This window comes from Cherax quadricarinatus, chromosome 43 (assembly GCF_038502225.1).
Source record: "Cherax quadricarinatus isolate ZL_2023a chromosome 43, ASM3850222v1, whole genome shotgun sequence".
NCBI classification, from domain to species: Eukaryota; Metazoa; Arthropoda; class Malacostraca; order Decapoda; family Parastacidae; genus Cherax; species Cherax quadricarinatus.
The window spans coordinates 25,988,228-26,010,359 of NC_091334.1; the positions used below are offsets into that span (position 1 = coordinate 25,988,228).

Sequence of the window (22,132 nt, forward strand, 5' to 3'; positions counted from 1 at the left end):
TCAGAGAGTCAGTGAATCAGGGAGTGAGTTATTCAGTGAGTCAGTCAGTGAATCAGTCAGTGAGTCAGTGAATCAGTCAATGAATCTGTCAGTGAGTCAGTGAATCAGTGGGTGAGTCGGTGAATCAGTGAGTGAGTGAGTCAGTGAGTCAGTGGTTCGGTAAATAAGTGAGTCAGTTAATCAGTGAGTGAGTGAGTCACTGAGTGAGTCAGTGAATCAGTCAGTGATTGAGTCAGTGAATCAGTCAGTGATTGAGTCAGTGAATCAATCAGTGAGTCAGTGAATCAGTCAGTGAGTCAGTGAATCAGTGAGTGAGTCAGTCAGTCAGTGAATCAGGCAGTGAGTCAATGAATCAGTCGGTGAATCAATCAGTAAGTGAGTCAGTGAATCAGTCAGTGAGTCAGTGAATCAGTCAGTGATTGAGTCAGTGAATCAGTGAGTGAGTGAGTCAGTCAGTGAATCAGTGAGTCAGTGAATCAGGCAGTGAGTCAATGAATCAGTCGTTGAATCAATCAGTAAGTGAGTCAGTGAATCAGTCAGTGAGTTGAATCAGTCAGCCAGTGAATCAGTGAATGAATCAGTGAGTGAGTCAGTGAATCAGTCAGTGGGTGAGTCAGCGAATCAGCCAGTGAATCAGTAAGTGAGTCAGTGAGTCAGTGAATTAGTCAGTGAGAGAGTCAGTGAATCAGTCAGTGAATCAGTAAGTGAGTCAGTGAATCAGTGAATGAGTGAGTGAATGAGTCAGTGAATCAGTCAGTGAGTGAGTCAGTGAATTAATGACTGAGTGAGTCAGCGAATCAGTCAGTAAATTAGTGAGTGAGTCAGTGAATCAGTCAGTGAGGGAGTCAATGAATCAGTGAGTCAGTGAATCAGCCAGAGAGTGAGTCAGTAAGTGAGTCAGTGAGTCAGAGAGTGAGTCAGTCAGTCAGTGAGTGAATCAGTCAGTGAGAGAGTCAGTCAGTTAGTGAGTCAGTCATTGAATCAGTTAGTGAGTCAGTGAGTGAATCAGTCAGTGAATCAGTGAGTGAGTCAGTGAGTGAGTGAATCAGTCAGTGAATCAGTGAGTGAGTCAGTGAGTGAATCAGTGAATGAGTGAGTGAGTCAGTCAGTGAGTCAGTAAATCAGTCAGTGAGTCAGTGAATCAGTCAATGAGTCAGTGAATCACTCAGTGAATTAGTGATCAGTGAGTGAGTCAGTGAGTCAGTCAGTCAGTGAGTGAGTCAGTCAGTCAATGAGTCAGTGAGTGAGTCAGTCAGTAAAAAACTTGAGTATTTCTTCTTATTAATGAAGCTTAATAAACCAGTGGTGTCAGTGGTGTCAGGAGAACTTGAGAGTGTCAGTGGTGTCAGTGGTGTCAGGAGAACTTGAGAGTGTCAGTGGTGTCAGGAGAACTTGAGAGTGTCAGTGGTGTCAGGAGAACTTGAGAGTGTCAGTGGTGTCAGTGGTGTCAGTGGTGTCAATGGTGTCAGTGATGTCAGTGGTGTCAGTGGTGTCAGGAGAACGTGAGAGTGTCAGTGGTGTCAGTGGTGTCAGGAGAACTTGAGAGTGTCAGTGGTGTCAGGAGAACTTGAGAGTGTCAGTGGTGTCAGTGGTGTCAGAACTTGAGAGTGTCAGTGGTGTCAGTGGTGTCAGGAGAACTTGAGAGTGTCAGTGGTGTCAAGAGAACTTGAGAGTGTCAGCGGTGTCAGGAGAACTTGAGTGTCAAAGGTGTCACGAGAACTTGAGAGTGTCAGAGGTGTCAGGAGAACTTGAGTGTCAAAGGTGTCACGAGAACTTGAGAGTGTCAGCGGTGTCAGGAGAACTTGAGTGTCAAAGGTGTCACGAGAACTTGAGAGTGTCAGAGGTATCAGGAGAACTTGAGAGTGTCAGATGTGAGTTTTCTTCAAGAAACAACATAGAGTTTTTGTGTCAGACACTCCGGAGTGTCGGAGTCCCATTGAAATATCGTTTGACCGATTGTTTATATTGCAGGAACACACGAATGTCATGTTAGAGGGACATTAATATGTTTGAAAGTGTGTTTATATTGCAGGAACACACGAATGTCATGTCAGGGGGACATTAATATGTTTGAAAGTGTGTTTATATTGCAGGAACACACGAATGTCATGTCAGGGAGCATTAATATGTTTGAAAGTGTGTTTATATTGCAGGAACACACGAATGTCATGTCAGGGGACATTAATATGTTTGAACGTGTGTTTATATTGCAGGAACACATAAAAGTCATGTCAGGGGGACATTAATATGTTTGAATGTGTGTTTATATTGCAGGAACACACGAATGTCATGTCAGGGAACATTAATATGTTTGAAAGTGTGTTTATATTGCAGGAACACACGAATGTCATGTCAAGGGGACATTAACATGTTTGAACGCGTGTTTACAATGTAGGAACGCATGAATGTCATGTCAGGGGGACATTTATGTATCTGAAAGTGTGTTTATATTGCAGAAACACACGAATGTCATGTCAGGGGGACATTTATATCTTTGAACGTGTGTTTATATTGCAGAAACACACGAATGTCATGTCAGGGGGACATTTATATCTTTGAACGTGTGTTTATATTGCAGAAACACACGAATGTCATGTCAGGGGGACATTTATATCTTTGAACGTGTGTTTATATTGCAGAAACACACGAATGTCATGTCAGGGGGACATTTATATCTTTGAACGTGTGTTTATATTGCAGAAACACACGAAAGTCATGTCAGTTGGACATCAGTATGCTTGAACGTGTGTTTACATTGCAGGAACACAAGAATGTCATGTCAGGGGGAACATTAATATGTCTGAACGTGTGTTTACATTACAGGAACACACGAATGTCATGTCAGGGGGCATTAATATGTTTAAACGTGTGTTTACATTGCAGGAACGCACGAATGTCATGTCAGGGTAAGAACATCAAGTCAGTGAACCTGAAGAAGTGGAAGACAGCCAGCCCTAACTTCGTTATCCCTGACAAGATGTTGCAGGAGAGTATTGACAGAGCCAAGAGGGACATCAGTAACATGAGGGACTCTGAGTGGAACCTCTGGGAAGCACGTAAGTCAATCTGCAAGACCCTTCTTACTCTTCTTCCGTCAACAAGAGACCTCTGGAAAACACATAAGTGAATTATGAAGCCTCCTCTTCCTCTTCCTTCTCTTCTTTCTTCTACAATAGACCTCTGGGAAGGTTGTAAATATCTCAAGAAACCTCTTCTTCCTCTTAATTTTCTACTTCCTTCTTTTACAAGAGACCTCTGGGAAGGACGTGTCTCAGGAAGCTTCTTCTTTCTCTTCTTGGCCTTTCATGGTGCAGTCAACATTTAAACAAGAGCTTACAACAATGTTGCAAGTTTGCAAGTGTGTCCATGATGAGTGCTGCTGCCAGAAAACTCACAGAGTGTCAGACACCAGCCTGACGCTCTGTCACTCTGGCATCAGGTGCCATAACTTGATAGCAGTGTATTAAAGAGGCGCCTGAGTTCGTTCCTTAATTCATGGTATAACTTAATTCATAGTATAACCTAACACATCTTTGTTGATAATTGTGTTGTAGAGCCAAACTCAGACCTCGACAAAAACAACTGTCAACAATGATTTGTTAAGTTATACCATGAATTAAGTTATACCATGAATTAAGTTATACCATGAATTAAGTTATACCATGAATTAAGGAACGATCCTGGACTTTGCCTTACTAAAGAGACAAAGCAAATGTGGTAGTAATTATATACAGGGTAGATAGGGGAAAAATAATGAGAGGGGAAGTGAGGTGCCTCTTAAGACGCAGTAGGATCAGTTAGGTCAGTTCATGAACATCATGCTGTAACTACCAAGACAATGTATTGTTTAGTGACAACACCAACAGACTGATCAACCAGCCTGGTTGATCTGGCACCAAACATTTCATTAAAAATAAATTTAAATTCAAATTACCTATCTTAATGACATTATTTTCTGGGACTTTCTTAAGGAATTAGAGACGAGAATCAAAGGTCCTTGACAGGAAGTTTTTTTCTTGACAGACGAGAACATTTCTAGGTAAACAGAACGATGTTGTTGTTGATTCACCGGTACTTTCCCGGTCCAGGTCTTGTCCAGGTAGTGACCTGGTCTTGTCTCACTGTCTCGGCAGTGTTTCACACCTGTCTCCCATGGGAGGAGGTACAAGTATCTCCCCATCTTCTCAAAAACAGAATTAAATTTTTGTATTATTATTATTATTATTATTATTATTATTATTATTATTATTATTATTATCAAATAAAATGCTAAACTAGCATGGCTATTGCAGTTTATTATATTAGATGCTTTTTATCTAAGTAATATCTAAATATTCATTAATACAGGCCTACTTGTCATTAATTTGGTCTATGCAACAGGCTTAAAACAACAGTCATTGCTTTGCAATTGTTATCTGTCTAGTAACTGAGAGTTAAAGAGAACGGATGGTGGGCAGACTGGCATTAAACAGGAAGTGAGGGCCCCTAACTCATGCCACAGGGCCCAGACAGGGCCCAGACAGGAACCAGACAGGGCCCAGACAGGACCCAGACAGGGCCCAGACAGGGCCCAGACAGGGCCCAGACAGGGCCCAGACAGGACCCAGACAGGGCCCAGACAGGGCCCAGACAGGGCCCAGACAGGGCCCAGACAGGGCCCAGACAGGGCCCAGACAGGGCCCAGACAGGGCCCAGACAGGGCCCAGACAGGGCCCAGACAGGGCCCAGACAGGGCCCAGACAGGGCCCAGACAGGGCCCAGACAGGGCTCAGGTGTGACTCAAACATTCTGCTAGTCTACTGGCAGCAACACTTGAGGTGGACACACCTACCCACACTATATTACCTCTGTAACATTGCTGAAAGCTCCTGAAGAAGTGTTAGTTGCAAAACGAAAGTCCCATATATATATATATATATATATATATATATATATATATATATATATATATATATATATATATATATATATATATATATATATATATATATATATATATATATATATACATGACTGTTAATAATCCATTTATTAATATATATTCACAGGGATATACATACATGTGTACACACAGACATCCATGTACACACTGACATCCATGTACACACAGACATCCATGTACACACTGAGATGCACATAGACTGACACATAAATATGACAGGCAAGTGTAATAGATCATGTGTGTGTGTGGGGAGGGGGTAGAGTCACAGCTCCTGGCCCCGCCTCTTCACTGGTCACTACTGGGTCCACTCTCTTCCTGCTCCGTAAGCTTCATCATACCTCTGCTTAAAGCTATGTATGGATCCTGCCTCCACTACATCGCTTCCCAAACTATTCCACTTACTGACTACTCTATGACTGAAGAAATACTTCCTAACATCCCTGTGATTCATCTGTGTCTTCAGCTTCCAACTGTGTCCCCTTGTTACTGTGTCCAATCTCTGGAACATCCTGTCTTTGTCCACCTTGTCAATTCCTCTCAGTATTTTGTATGTCGTTATCATGTCCCCCCTATCTCTCCTGTCCTCCAGTGTCGTCAGGTTGATTTCCCTTAACCTCTCCTCGTAGGACATACCTCTTAGCTCTGGGACTAGTCTTGTTGCAAACCTTTGCACTTTCTCTAGTTTCTTCACGTGCTTGGCTAGGTGTGGGTTCCAAACTGGTGCCGCATACTCCAATATGGGCCTAACGTATACGGTGTACAGGGTCCTGAATGATTCCTTATTAAGATGTCGGAATGCTGTTCTGAGGTTTGCTAGGCGCCCATATGCTGCAGCAGTTATTTGGTTGATGTGCTCCTCAGGAGATGTGTTCGGTGTCATGCACACCCCAAGATTCTTTTCCTTGAGTGAGGTTTGTAGTATTTGGCCACCTAGCTTGTACTCTGAGGTCTTCAAGACTTTGCACTTGGCAGGGCTAAATTCCAGAGGCCAATTGCTGGACCAGGCTGCATCATGTCCAGATTCCTTTGGAGTCCTGCCTGATCCTCTTCTACTTAAATTCTCCTCACTGGCTTCCCATCGTCTGCAAACAGGAACACCTCTGAATCTGTCTCTTCCATCATGTCATTCACATATACCAGAAACAGCACCAATCCTACGACTGGCCCTTGTGGAACCCCGCTCGTCACAGATGCCCACTCTGACACCTCATCACGTATCATCGCTCATTCTTTCCTTTTTGTCCGGTATTCTCTGGTCCATTGCAGTGCTTTTCCTGTTATTCCTGCCTCTAACTTTTGCACTAATCTCTTGTGTGGAAATGTACTGAAAGCCTTCTTCCAGTCCAAGAAAATGCAATCTACCCGCCCCTCTCTCTCCTGCCTTACCTCTGTCGCCTTGTCATAAAACTCCAGTAGGTTTGTGACACAGGATTTCCCCTCCCTGAAACTGTGCTGGTTATTGTGCCTAAGTTCATTCTTTTCTAGGTGCTCCACCAATCTTTTCCTGATAAGCTTCTCCATGTCTTTGCAGCATATTATTCATGTCACTGACACTGAAAATTTGTCAGCCGAGTCATATCTTCCTTTTCTATTTCTTTCATGATATTTTCAATCTCTTTTTCCTCTCCCTGTTGTCTTACTTCATAAAGTGCTCCTTCGGCCTACCGAAGTTCATGAACTGCTTCTTTCCTTACCATTTCCTGGTCCTCTCAATGGTCTGATAAAGCCTTTGCAGGTGACCTGCCTCCTTCCCTTCCTTCAGTCTCCTCTTAACTGTCCCTGTGCCCAGTGGCATGCCACTTACACTTCTTGACTTTTCCTAAGCCCCCTGGTGGTCTGATTGGGCCTCTGCATATGGCTTATCTCCTTTCCTTCCCTTCCTTCAGTTACCTTGCTGGATGTGGATGTTCCTGTTCCTCATGTCATGCCTGTTCTGCTCTTCAGTTCTATATCCCATTTCAGCATTTTTAATTCCTCTTCTAGGCTCCATATCCTAGCCTCTGTAGCTGCAGCTTGTAGCTCCCACTTCTTGCTCTCTAAAGCATCCTCTAATCCATTTTATTGTTAAGCTCATCTAGCCTCCTTTTCCACTGTTGTTCCCTTTGTCTGAGCTCTGCTGTTCATTCTTCCTTCCTAGACCACTCTTCCTCGGTTTCTCTGAGTCTTTGTCTTGCTCTTTGTGTGTGTGTGTGTGTGTGACTAATGCACATGCCCTCACATAATGTATGTATGTACATGTATGCTCTGACCAACTAACAACAGTCGCGCATGTACACGCACGTTCCAGCTGACAGACGTGTGCCCCGGGACGTGCCCAGGGCCATGCCCAGGGCCCCACATGGGCACCAGGTGACCTCAGAGGTCATGCACGCCCTCATTGACCGCTCTGACCACAACCTCAACGCCAGGGTTGTGAGGGAGGCTGAGGAGCTCCTTCATGACTGCTTCAGGGTAGGCCTACAGGCTTGGCAGGTCATGAGGAACCATGAACAGGATATCTGGAGACGACGTGAGTATGACCTCTGACCTCTAGTGACCCCCAGTGACCTCTACTGTCCTATGTACTGACTAGTGATCTAGTGCCCTTTGTACTGACTCTAGTGACCTCTACTGCCCTCTACTAAGTGACCTCTACTAACTCCTAGTGATCTCTACTGACTCCTAGTAACCTCTACTGACTCCCAGTGACCTCTACTGACTCCCAGTGACCTCTACTGACTCCCAGTGACCTCTACTGATTTTAGTGTCCTCTAGTGTCTTTTGTACTGAATCTAGTTACCTCTATTGTCCTCTGTAGTGACTGTAATGATCTGCATTGCCCTCTATGATGACTGTAGTGACCTGTACTCTCCTCTATACTGACTCTAATGACCTCTACGCTGACTCTAGCGACTTAGGACTGAACTTGGTCTTCCTGCCTGTTGACCTTGCGAGGACTTATGGAATTTTCAGGCCTACCTGCACCTAGTTACAACAAAATTACACCAAATTTGGCCGTCTCACCTAGTTAGACCTAACTGAACACCAGCACTGCTTGATCTAGTGAACACCTGCCAGCAGCCCACCACCACCCACCTGCCGCCCATCACCACTCACCTGCCGCCCACCTCCAAGCACCTGACGCCCATCACCACCCACCTGACGCCCACCACCACCAACCTGCCACCCACCATCACCCACCTGCCGCCCATCACCACTCACCTGCCGCCCACCACCACCCACCTGACGCCCACCACCACCCACCTGACGCCCATCATCACCCACCTGCCGCCCATCACCACTCACCTGCCGCCCACCTCCACCCACCTGCCGCCCATCACCACCCACCTGCCGCCCATCACCACTCACCTGCCGCCCATCACCACCCACCTGCCGCCCACCACCACCCACCTGCCGCCCATCACCACTCGCCTGCCGCCCATCACCACCCACCTGCCGCCCACCACCACCCACCTGCCGCCCACCACCACCCACCTGCCGCCCATCACCACTCACCTGCCGCCCACCACCACCCACCTGACGCCCATCACCACCCACCTGACTCCCATCACCACCCACCTGACTCCCATCACCACCCACCTGACGCCCATCACCACCCACCTGACGCCCATCACCACCCACCTGACTCCCATCACCACCCACCTGCCGCCCATCACCACTCACCTGCCGCCCATCACCACCCACCTGCCGCCCATCACCACCCACCTGCCGCCCACCACCACCCACCTTCCGCCCACCACCACCCACCTGCCGCCCATCACCACCCACCTGCCGCCCATCACCACCCAACGACCGACCACCACCGCCCACCTGCCGCCCATCACCACCCACCTGCCGCCCATCACCACCCACCTGCCGCCCATCACCACCCAACGACCGCCCACCACCACCCACCTGCCGACCATCACTACCCACCTGCAGCCCAAAACCACCCACCTGCCGCCCATCACTACCCACCTGCCGCCCATCACCACCCACCTGCCGCCCATCACCACCCACCTGCCGCCCATCACCACCCACCTACCGCCCACCACCACCCAACGACCGACCACCACCCCCCACCTGCCGCCCATCACCACCCACCTGCCGCCCATCACCACCCAACGACCGCCCACCACCACCCACCTGCCGACCATCACTACCCACCTGCCGCCCAAAACCACTCACCTGCCGCCTATCACTACCCACCTGCCGCCCATCACTACCCACCTACCGCCCACCACCACCCACCTACCGCCCACCACCACCCACCTACCGCCCACCACAACCCACCTACCGCCCACCACCACCCACCTACCGCCCACCACCACCCACCTACCGCCCACCACAACCCACCTACCGCCCACCACCACCCACCTACCGCCCACCACCACCCACCTACCGCCCACCACCACCCACCTACCGCCCACCACCACCCACCTACCGCCCACCACCACCCACCTACCGCCCACCACCACCCACCTACCGCCCACCACCACCCACCTACCGCCCACCACCACCCACCTACCGCCCACCACCACCCACATACCGCCCACCACCACCCACCTACCGCCCACCACCACCCACCTACCGCCCACCACCACCCACCTACCGCCCACCACCACCACCTACCGCCCACCACCACCCACCTACCGCCCACCACCACCCACCTACCGCCCACCACCACCACCTACCGCCCACCACCACCCACCTACCGCCCACCACCACCCACCTACCGCCCACCACCACCCACCTACCGCCCACCACAACCCACCTACCGCCCACCACCACCCACCTACCGCCCACCACCACCCACCTACCGCCCACCACCACCCACCTACCGCCCACCACCACCCACCTACTGCCCACCACCACCCACCTACCGCCCACCACCTCCCACCTACCGCCCACCACCACCCACCTACCGCCCACCACCACCACCTACCGCCCACCACCACCCACCTGCATAAATCTCGAAAGGAATGAAATTTGAGTCTAATTACAGCTGACTTAAAGCTTTCATAATTTTTTAGACTGGCTTAGAGCTGTCAAAGATGCTTACAGTCTGGCTTAGAGCTGTCAAAGATGCTTATAGTCTGGCTTAGAGCAGTCATAGATGCTTAAAGTCTGGCTTAGAGCAGTCATATATGCTTAAAGTCTGGCTTAGAGCAGTCATATATGCTTAAAGTCTGGCTTAGAGCAGTCATATATGCTTAAAGTCTGGCTTAGAGCAGTCATATATGCTTAAAGTCTGGCTTAGAGCTGTCAAAGATACTTGTAGACTCACTTAGAGTTGCCATAGAACTGTCATAGATATTTTAGTCTGGCTTAGAGCTGTCACAGATAATTATAATCTGCTTAAGAGCTGTCATAGATACTTACAGCCTGGCTTAGAGCTGTCATAGATACTCATAGTCTGGCTTAGAGCTGTCATAGATACTTCTAGACTAGCTTAGAGCTGTCACAGATAATTATAATCTGCTTAAGAGCTGTCAAAGATACTTACAGCCTGGCTTAGAGCTGTCATAGATACTCATAGTCTGGCTTAGAGCTGTCATAGATACTTATAGTCTGGCTTAGAGCAGTCATAGATACTTCTAGTCTAGCTTAGAGCTGTCACAGATACTTTTAGTCTGGCTTAGAGCTGTCATACATGCTTAAAGTCTGGCTTAGAGCTGTCACAGATACTTACAGTCTGGATTAGAGCTGTAATAGATATTTACAGTCTGGCTTAGAGCTGTCATAGATACTTATAGTCTGGCTTAGAGCTGTCATAGATGCTTACAGTCTGGCTTAGAGCTGTCATAGATACTTATAGTCTGGCTTAGAGCAGTCAAAGATACTTATAGTCTAGATTAGAGCTGTCATAGATACTTACAGTCTGGCTTAGAGCTGTCACAGAGATTTATAGTCTGGCTTAGAGCAGTCAAAGATACTTATAGTCTAGCTTAGAGCTGTCACAAATACTTACAGTCTGGCTTAGAGCTGTCATAGATTCTTACAGTCTGGCTTAGAACAGTGATAGATACAGTCTGGCTTAGAGCTGTCATAGATACTTATAGTCTCACTTAGAGCAGTCATAGATGCTTATAGTCTGGCTTAGAGCTGTCATAGATACTTATAGTCTGGATTAGAGCTGTCATAGATACTTACAGTCTGGCTTAGAGCTGTCACAGATACTTATAGTCTGGCTTAGAGCTGTCATAGATACTTATAGTCTGGCTTAGAGCTGTCATAGATACTTACAGTCTGGCTTAGAGCTGTCATAGATACTTATAGTCTTCCTTAGAGCTGTCATAGATACTTATAGTCTGACTTAGAGCTGTCATAGATACTTACAGTCTGGCTTAGAGCTGTCATAGATACTTATAGTCTGACTTAAAGCTGTCATAGATACTTATAGTCTGGCTTAGAGCTGTCATAGATACTTATAGTCTGACTTAGAGCTGTCATAGATACTTACAGTCTGGCTTAGAGCTGTCATAGATACTTATAGTCTGACTTAGAGCTGTCATAGATACTTATAGTCTGGCTTAGAGCTGTCATAGATACTTACAGTCTGGCTTAGAGCTGTCATAGATACTTATAGTCTCACTTAGAGCAGTCATAGATGCTTATAGTCTGGCTTAGAGCTGTCATAGATACTTATAGTTTGGCTTAGAGCTGTCATAGATACTTATAGTCTGGCTTAGAGCTGTCACAGATACTTATAGTCTGGCTTAGAGCTGTCATAGATACTTACAGTCTGGCTTAGAGCTGTCATAGATACTTATAGTCTGGCTTAGAGCTGTCATAGATACTTATAGTCTGGCTTAGAGCTGTCATAGATACTTATAGTCTGGCTTAGAGCTGTCATAGATACTTACAGTCTGGCTTAGAGCTGTCATAGATACTTATAGTCTGGCTTAGAGCTGTCATAGATACTTATAGTCTGGCTTAGAGCTGTCATAGATACTTATAGTCTGACTTAGAGCTGTCATAGATACTTATAGTCTGACTTAGAGCTGTCATAGATACTTACAGTCTGGCTTAGAGCTGTCATAGATACTTATAGTCTGACTTAGAGCTGTCATAGATACTTATAGTCTGGCTTAGAGCTGTCATAGATACTTATAGTCTGACTTAGAGCTGTCATAGATACTTATAGTCTGACTTAGAGCTGTCATAGATACTTACAGTCTGGCTTAGAGCTGTCATAGATACTTATAGTCTGACTTAGAGCTGTCATAGATACTTATAGTCTGGCTTAGAGCTGTCATAGATACTTATAGTCTGACTTAGAGCTGTCATAGATACTTATAGTCTGACTTAGAGCTGTCATAGATACTTATAGTCTGGCTTAGAGCTGTCATAGATACTTATAGTCTGGCTTAGAGCTGTCATAGATACTTATAGTCTGACTTAGAGCTGTCATAGATACTTATAGTCTGGCTTAGAGCTGTCATAGATACTTATAGTCTGACTTAGAGCTGTCATAGATATTTATAGTCTGGCTTAGAGCTGTCATAGATACTTATAGTCTGACTTAGAGCTGTCATAGATACTTATAGTCTGGCTTAGAGCTGTCATAGGTACTTATAGTCTGACTTAGAGCTGTCATAGATACTTATAGTCTGGCTTAGAGCTGTCATAGATACTTATAGTCTGGCTTAGAGCTGTCATAGATACTTATAGTCTGACTTAGAGCTGTCATAGATACTTATAGTCTGGCTTAGAGCTGTCATAGATACTTATAGTCTGACTCAGAGCTGTCATAGATACTTATAGTCTGGCTTAGAGCTGTCATAGATACTTATAGTCTGGGTTAGAGCTGTCATAGATACTTATAGTCTGGCTTAGAGCTGTCATAGATACTTATAGTCTGACTTAGAGCTGTCATAGATACTTATAGTCTGGCTTAGAGCTGTCATAGATACTTATAGTCTGACTTAGAGCTGTCATAGATACTTATAGTCTGGCTTAGAGCTGTCATAGATACTTATAGTCTGACTTAGAGCTGTCATAGATACTTATAGTCTGGCTTAGAGCTGTCATAGATACTTATAGTCTGACTTAGAGCTGTCATAGATACTTATAGTCTGGCTTAGAGCTGTCATAGATACTTATAGTCTGGGTTAGAGCTGTCATAGATACTTATAGTCTGACTTAGAGCTGTCATAGATACTTATAGTCTGGCTTAGAGCTGTCATAGATACTTATAGTCTGACTTAGAGCTGTCATAGATACTTATAGTCTGGCTTAGAGCTGTCATAGATACTTATAGTCTGGGTTAGAGCTGTCATAGATACTTATAGTCTGACTTAGAGCTGTCATAGATACTTATAGTCTGGCTTAGAGCTGTCATAGATACTTATAGTCTGGCTTAGAGCTGTCATAGATACTTATAGTCTGGGTTAGAGCTGTCATAGATACTTACAGTCTGGCTTAGAGCTGTCATAGATACTTATAGTCTGGCTTAGAGCTGTCATAGATACTTACAGTCTGGCTTAGAGCTTCTTTCTCTTCCCATTTTCTCTTAATCTCGTTTTCTGTCACCATTTTCTCTGCAATTCCCATTTTCTATGCACTTATGTACGTAGATTTTCCCATTTTCCCGCTGCATCTCATTTAGAAAACGCAACTCTAAGATTTTTTTTCTCTTCGCCGTTTTTTTTTTTTTTTTTTTATTCGCCGGTTTTCTTTTTTTTTTTTTTTTTTCTTCGCCGGTTTTCTTTTTTTTTTTTTTTATTCGCCGGTTTTATTTTTTTTTTTTTTTTCTTCGCCGGTTTTCTTTTTTTTTTTTTTTTTCTTCGCCGGTTTTCTTTTTTTTTTTTTTTTCTTCGCCGGTTTTCTTTTTTTTTTTTTTTTTCTTTTTTCTCTTCGCCGTTTTTTTTTTTTTTTTTTTCTTCGCCGGTTTTCTCCCGGCCAATTTTGTCTAAAAATTTTGCCAATTTCAAAAATTTTGAATTGGGAGGAGGGGGGGGGGGGAGGATTTATGTGAATTTTAATGGATTTTGGGATATTTCTTCCCAAACTTTAATGTATTTTATGATAATTATATATTATTAATTTACGTATATACATATATATATATATATATATATATATATATATATATATATATATATATATATATATATATATATATATATATATATATATATATATATATATATATGTCGTGCCGAATAGGTAAAACTGGTCAATTAGCAAGAATTCATTTAAAATTAAGTTCTTTCTAAAATTTTCTCTTATAAGTTTAAAGATATATTTTTTTCATTAATGTTAATGTAAAAACTTTTAATTTTGCACCAAAGGGAACTTAAAAAACTTACCTAACCTTATTATAACAATAATAATTTATTTTAGCCTAACCCAACTAAATATATTTTAGATTTGTTTACAATAATTTAATACTAAACAAACACAGTGAAATATATTTTTTTCGTTAGGTTCAAAATGATTTTGGCGAAATTATTGCATACACAAATTTTCACTTGTCCTATATGGCAAGATGAGCGTTGCTATTTAAGCCAAGATCGCAAGTTCTGCCTATTCGGCACGACATATATATATATATATATATATATATATATATATATATATATATATATATATATCTTTATATTTGTGTGGTGACAGAGCTGACAGCTGACCCTAAGGGGCCCCTGGGGTCGGCCTACGCCTTCGGTAAGCCTAAGGCTCAATCAATCAAGATTTCCAATTCATCGTTCATCTTGCAGTTCGCCTCAGCGAGGTTCGTCAATAACTACTTTGCCGGGTAAGTGACGTTCTGGGGCTTATTGGACGTTATGGAGGCTTATTGGACGTTCTGGGGGCTTATTGGACGTTCTGGAGGCTTATTGGACGTTCTGGGGGCTTATTGGACGTTCTGGGGGCTTATTGGACGTTCTGGGGCTTATTGGACGTTCTGGGACTTATTGGACGTTCTGGGGCTTATTGGACGTTCTGGGGGCTTATTGGACGTTCTGGGACTTATTGGACGTTCTGGGACTTATTGGACGTTCTGGGGGCTTATTGAACGTTCTGTGGCTTATTGGACGTTCTGGAAGCTTATCGGACGTTCTGGAGGCTTATTGGACGTTCTGGGGGCTTATTGGACGTTCTGGAGGATTATTGGACGTTCTGGGGCCTTATTGAACGTTCTGGGGGTTTATTTGACGTTCTGGGGGCTTATTGGACGTTCTGGGGGCTTACTGGACGTTCTAGGGTCTTATTGGACGTTCTAGAGGCTTATTGGACGTTTTGGAGGCTTATTGGATGTTCTGGAGAATTATTTGACGTTCTGGGGGCTTATTGGACGTTCTGGAGCATATTGGACGTTCTGGAACCTTATTGGACGTTCTGGGGGCTTATTGGACGTTCTGGGGGCTTATTGGACGTTCTGGAGGCTTATTGGACGTTCTGGGGGCTTATTGGACGTTCTGGGTGCTTATTGGACGTTCTGGAGGCTTATTGGACTTTCTGGTTCTGGAGACTTATTGGACGTTCTGGAGGCTTATTGGACGTTCTGGAGGCTTATTGGACGTTCTGGAGGCTTATTGGACGTTCTGGAGGCTTATTGGACGTTATGGGAGCTTATTGGACGTTCTGGAGGGACGTAAGTGGATCCGTGTGGATTATTGGACGTTCTGGAGAGACGTAGGTGGATCCTTGTGGATTATTGGACGTTCCAGAGGGACGTAGGTGGATCCGTGTGATTATTGGACGTTCTGTACGGACGTAGGTGGATCCTTGTCGATTATTGGACGTTCTGGAGGGACGCAGGTGGATCCGTGTGGATTATTGGACTTTCTGGAGGGACGTAGGTGGATTCGTGTGGATTATTGGACGTTCTGGAGTGGCGCAGGTGGATCCGTGTGGATTATTGGACGTTCTGGAGGCTCGTAGGTAGATCCGTGTGGATTATTGGACGTTCTGGAGGGACGTAGGTGGATCCGTGTGGATTATTGGACGTTGTGGAGGGACTTAGGTGGATCCATGTGGATTATTGGACGTTCTGAAAGGGACTTAGGTGGATCCGTGTGGATTATTGGACGTTATGGAGGGACTTAGGTGGATCCGTGTGAGCTATTGGACGTTGTGTAGGGACTTAGGTGGATCCGTGTGGATTATTGGACGTTCTGGAGGGACTTAGGTGAATCCGTGTGGGCTATTGGACGTTCTGGAGGGACTTAGGTGGATCCGTGTGGATTATTGGGCGTTCTGGAGGGACTTAGGTGGATGCGTGTGGATTATTGCACGTTCTGGAGGGACTTAGGTGGATCCGTGTGGATTATTGGACGTTGTGGAGGGACTTAGGTGGATCCGTGTGGATTATTGGACGTTCTGGAGGAACTTACGTGGATCCGTGTGGATTTTTGGACGTTCTGGGGGGACTTAGGTATATCCGTGTGGATTATTGGACGTTCTGGAGGAACTTACGTGGATCCGTGTGGATTATTGGACGTTGTGGAGGGACTTAGGTGGATCCGTGTGGATTATTGGACGTTCTGGGGGGACTTAGGTATATCCGTGTGGATTATTGGACGTTCTGGAGGAACTTACGTGGATCCGTGTGGATTATTGGACGTTGTGGAGGGACTTAGGTGGATCCGTGTGGATTATTGGACGTTGTGGAGGGACTTAGGTGGATCCGTGTGGATTATTGGACGTTGTGGAGGGACTTAGGTGGATCCGTGAGGATTATTGGACGTTCTGGGGGGACTTAGGTGGATCCGTGTGGATTATTGGACGTTGTGGAGGGACTTAGGTGGATCCGTGTGGATTATTGGACGTAGTGGAGGGACTTAGGTGGATCCGTGTGGATTATTGGACGTTGTGGAGGGACTTAGGTGGATCCGTGTGGATTATTGGACGTTGTGGAGGGACTTAGGTGGATCCGTGTGGATTATAGGACGCTCTGGGGGGACTTAGGTGGATCCGTGTGGATTATAGGACGCTCTGGGGGGACTTAGGTGGATCCGTGTGGATTATAGGACGTTCTGGAGGGACTTAGGTGGATCCGTGTGGATTATAGGACGCTCTGGGGGGACTTAGGTGGATCCGTGTGGATTATAGGACGTTCTGGAGGGACTTAGGTGGATCCGTGTGGATTATTGGACGTTGTGGAGGGACTTAGGTGGATCCGTGTGGATTATAGGACGCTCTGGGGGGACTTAGGTGGATCCGTGTGGATTATAGGACGCTCTGGGGGGACTTAGGTGGATCCGTGTGGATTATAGGACGCTCTGGGGGGACTTAGGTGGATCCGTGTGGATTATAGGACGTTCTGGAGGGACTTAGGTGGATCCGTGTGGATTATAGGACGCTCTGGGGGGACTTAGGTGGATCCGTGTGGATTATAGGACGTTCTGGAGGGACTTAGGTGGATCCGTGTGGATTATTGGACGTTGTGGAGGGACTTAGGTGGATCCGTGTGGATTATAGGACGCTCTGGGGGGACTTAGGTGGATCCGTGTGGATTATAGGACGCTCTGTGGGGACTTAGGTGGATCCGTGTGGATTATAGGACGTTCTGGAGGGACTTAGGTGGATCCGTGTGGATTATTGGACGTTCTGGAGGGACTTAGGTGGATCCGTGTGGATTATTGGACGTTCTGGAGGGACTTAGGTGGATCCGTGTGGATTATAGGACGTTCTGGAGGGACTTAGGTGGATCCGTGTGGATTATTGGACGTTCTGGAGGGACTTAGGTGGATCCGTGTGGATTATTGGACGTTCTGGAGGGACTTAGGTGGATCCGTGTGGATTATTGGACGTTCTGGAGGGACTTAGGTGGATCCGTGTGGATTATTGGACGTTCTGGAGGGACTTAGGTGGATCCGTGTGGATTATTGGACGTTCTGAGGGACTTAGGTGGATCCGTGTGGATTATAGGACGTTCTGGAGGGACTTAGGTGGATCCGTGTGGATTACTGGACGTTCAGGAGGGACTTACGTGGATCCGGGTGGATTAGTGGACGTTCTGGGGGACTTAGGTGGATCCGTGTGGATTATTGGACGTTCTGGAGGGACTTAGGTGGATCCGTGTGGATTATTGGACGTTCTGGAGGGACTTAGGTGGATCCGTGTGGATTATTGGACGTTCTGGAGGGACTTAGGTGGATCCGTGTGGATTATTGGACGTTCTGGAGGGACTTAGGTGGATCCGTGTGGATTACTGGACGTTCTGGGGGGACTTAGGTGGATCCGTGTGGATTACTGGACGTTCTGGAGGGACTTAGGTGGATCCGTGTGGATTACTGGACGTTCTGGAGGGACTTAGGTGGATCCGTGTGGATTACTGGACGTTCTGGAGGGACTTAGGTGGATCCGTGTGGATTATGGGTTGTTACGTTAACGTGTCACCGTGACGTCAGGACCACAAATCCATCAAGGTGTCTCTCCTGGAAAACTCAAATTAGATTAGTTAATAAGTAAATAGTCTAGTTATTTAGCTAGTAGGATACATCAAGTTAGAGACAACTCTTAGAAGGGACTTTTCCAACCTTAGTGTCTAGTAATGATGCTGTCTCTGTGATGTCCTTAAGATCACAGGATCAAAGTTCCATTTGACTATGAGGTATCCCTTACTAACATTTACCCAAGTCCCAAGAATGATCTTTGGACTTATAAAGTTCCTACACTGCTCCTAGCTGTTCCACCTAGCTAAGAGTTGTTCCTAACTTAATTTATCCTATTACAACATTTTTCTTCTAGGTAAATACCCTGATTGAGATGTAGTCCTGATTACTAATAAACAAATGTGTGTCTGGGTTATGGGCAGGTATGGTGAGCCCTGCTCAACCCTCCCTCTGTATTATGGTGTGGGCTTACAACCCCCTTATCAGACACCACTTCCCCAACCTTCCTCCTCCAGTGACCCAGACATAACCCTCCTCCTCCTCCAGTAAGCCAGACATAACCCTCCTCCTCCTCCAGTAACCCAGACATAACCCTCCTCCTCCTCCAGTAACCCAGACATAACCCTCCTCCTCCTCCAGTAACCCAGACATAACTCTCCTCCTCCTCCAGTAACCCAGACATAACCCTCCTCTTCCAGTAACCCAGACATAACCCTCCTCCTCCTCCAGTAACCCAGACATAACCCTCCTCTTCCAGTAACCCAGACATAACCCTCCTCCTCCATTAACCCAGACATAACTCTCCTCCTCCTCCAGTAACCCAGACATAACCCTCCTCTTCCAGTAACCCAGACATAACACTCCTCCTCCTCCAGTAAGCCAGACATAACTCTCCTCCTCCTCCAGTAACCCAGACATAACCCTCCTCCTCCTCCAGTAACCCAGACATAACCCTCCTCCTCCTCCAGTAACCCAGACATAACCCTCCTCCTCCTCCAGTAAGCCAGACATAACCCTCCTCCTCCTCCAGTAACCCAGACATAACCCTCCTCCTCCTCCAGTAAGCCAGACATAACCCTCCTCCTCCTCCAGTAACCCAGACATAACCCTCCTCCTCCTCCAGTAACCCAGACATAACCCTCCTCCTCCTCCAGTAACCCAGACATAACCCTCCTCCTCCTCCAGTAAGCCAGACATAACTCTCCTCCTCCTCCAGTAACCCAGACATAACCCTCCTCCTCCTCCAGTAACCCAGACATAACTCTCCTCCTCCTCCAGTAACCCAGACATAACCCTCCTCCTCCTCCAGTAACCCAGACATAACCCTCCTCCTCCTCCAGTAACCCAGACATAACCCTCCTCCTCCAGTAACCCAGACATAACCCTCCTCCTCCTCCAGTAACCCAGACATAACCCTCCTCTTCCAGTAACCCAGACATAACCCTCCTCCTCCATTAACCCAGACATAACTCCTAACCCAGACTAACCCTCCCTCCAGTAACCCAGACATAACCCTCCTCCTCCTCCAGTAACCCAGACATAACCCTCCTCCTCCTCCAGTAACCCAGACATAACCCTCCTCCTCCTCCAGTAACCCAGACATAACCCTCCTCCTCCTCCAGTAACCCAGACATAACCCTCCTCCTCCAGTAACCCAGACATAACCCTCCTCCTCCTCCAGTAACCCAGACATAACCCTCCTCCTCCTCCAGTAACCCAGACATAACCCTCCTCCTCCTCCAGTAACCCAGACATAACCCTCCTCCTCCTCCAGTAACCCAGACATAACCCTCCTCCTCCTCCAGTAACCCAGACATAACCCTCCTCCTCCTCCAGTAACCCAGACATAACCCTCCTCCTCCTCCAGTAACCCAGACATAACCCTCCTCCTCCTCCAGTAACCCAGACATAACTCTCCTCCTCCCCTAACCCCTCCTCCTCCTCCAGTAACCCAGACATAACCCTCCTCCTCCTCCAGTAACCCAGACATAACCCTCCTCCTCTTCCAGTAACCCAGACATAACCCTCCTCCTCCTCCAGTAACCCAGACATAACCCTCCTCCTCCTCCAGTAACCCAGACATAACCCTCCTCCTCCTCCAGTAACCCAGACATAACCCTCCTCCTCCTCCAGTAACCCAGACATAACCCTCCTCCTCCTCCAGTAACCCAGACATAACCCTCCTCCTCCTCCAGTAACCCAGACATAACCCTCCTCCTCCTCCTCCAGTAACCCAGACATAACCCTCCTCCTCCTCCAGTAACCCAGACATAACCCTCCTCCTCCTCCAGTAACCCAGACATAACCCTCCTCCTCCTCCAGTAACCCAGACATAACCCTCCTCCTCCTCCAGTAACCCAGACATAACCCTCCTCCTCCTCCAGTAACCCAGACATAACCCTCCTCCTCCTCCAGTAACCCAGACATAACCCTCCTCCTCCTCCAGTAACCCAGACATAACCCTCCTCCTCCTCCAGTAACCCAGACATAACCCTCCTCTTCCAGTAACCCAGACATCCTCCTCCTCCAGTAACCCAGACATAACCCTCCTCTTCCTAACCCAGACTCCTCCTCCTCCTAACCCCATCCTCCTCCTCCAGTAACCCAGACATAACCCCCTCCTCCTCCAGTAACCCAGACATAACCCTCCTCCTCCTCCTCCTCCTCCAGTAACCCAGACATCACCCTCCTCCTCCTCCAGTAACCCAGACATAACCCTCCTCCTCCTCCAGTAACCCAGACATAACCCTCCTCCTCCTCCTCCTCCAGTAACCCAGACATAACCCTCCTCCTCCTCCAGTAACCCAGACATAACCCTCCTCCTCCTCCAGTAACCCAGACATAACCCTCCTCCTCCTCCAGTAACCCAGACATCACCCTCCTCCTCCTCCAGTAACCCAGACATAACCCTCCTCCTCCTCCAGTAACCCAGACATAACCCTCCTCCTCCTCCTCCAGTAACCCAGACATAACCCTCCTCCTCCTCCAGTAACCCAGACATAACCCTCCTCCTCCTCCAGTAACCCAGACATAACCCTCCTCCTCCTCCAGTAACCCAGACATCACCCTCCTCCTCCTCCAGTAACCCAGACATAACCCTCCTCCTCCTCCAGTAACCCAGACATAACCCCTCCTCCTCCTCCAGTAACCCAGACATAACCCTCCTCCTCCTCCTCCAGTAACCCAGACATAACCCTCCTCCTCCTCCAGTAACCCAGACATAACCCTCCTCCTCCTCCAGTAACCCAGACATAACCCTCCTCCTCCTCCAGTAACCCAGACATAACCCTCCTCCTCCTCCTCCAGTAACCCAGACATAACCCTCCTCCTCCTCCTCCAGTAACCCAGACATAACTCCTACTCCTCCTCCACTAACCCAGACATAACCCTCCTCCTCCTCCAGTAACCCAGACATAACCCTCCTCCTCCTCCAGTAACCCAGACATAACCCTCCTCCTCCTCCAGTAACCCAGACATAACCCTCCTCCTCCTCCAGTAACCCAGACATAACCCTCCTCCTCCTCCAGTAACCCAGACATAACCCTCCTCCTCCTCCAGTAAGCCAGACATAACTCTCCTCCTCCTCCAGTAACCCAGACATAACCCTCCTCCTCCTCCAGTAACCCGGACATAACCCTCCTCCTCCTCCTCCAGTAACCCAGACATCACCCTCCTCCTCCTCCAGTAACCCAGACATAACCCTCCTCCTCCTCCAGTAACCCAGACATAACCCTCCTCCTCCTCCAGTAACCCAGACATAACCCTCCTCCTCCTCCAGTAACCCAGACATAACCCTCCTCCTCCTCCAGTAACCCAGACATAACCCTCCTCCTCCTCCAGTAACCCAGACATAACCCTCCTCCTC

The 22,132-nt window shown here is 47.1% G+C and overlaps 1 protein-coding gene across 1 annotated transcript in view; it reads left to right on the plus strand.

Moving 5' to 3' along the window:
* The window catches only part of LOC128694170 (uncharacterized), a 165,610-nt gene that overhangs the window by 119,603 nt on the left and 23,875 nt on the right, over nucleotides 1-22,132 (plus strand). The window contains exons 6-10 of the mRNA XM_070093477.1: nucleotides 1,664-1,864; nucleotides 2,094-2,230; nucleotides 2,884-3,056; nucleotides 7,230-7,451; nucleotides 14,543-14,681. Of these exons, the coding sequence (XP_069949578.1) occupies nucleotides 1,664-1,864; nucleotides 2,094-2,230; nucleotides 2,884-3,056; nucleotides 7,230-7,451; nucleotides 14,543-14,681 (872 nt within the window). The remainder of the gene's footprint in view (nucleotides 1-1,663; nucleotides 1,865-2,093; nucleotides 2,231-2,883; nucleotides 3,057-7,229; nucleotides 7,452-14,542; nucleotides 14,682-22,132) is intronic.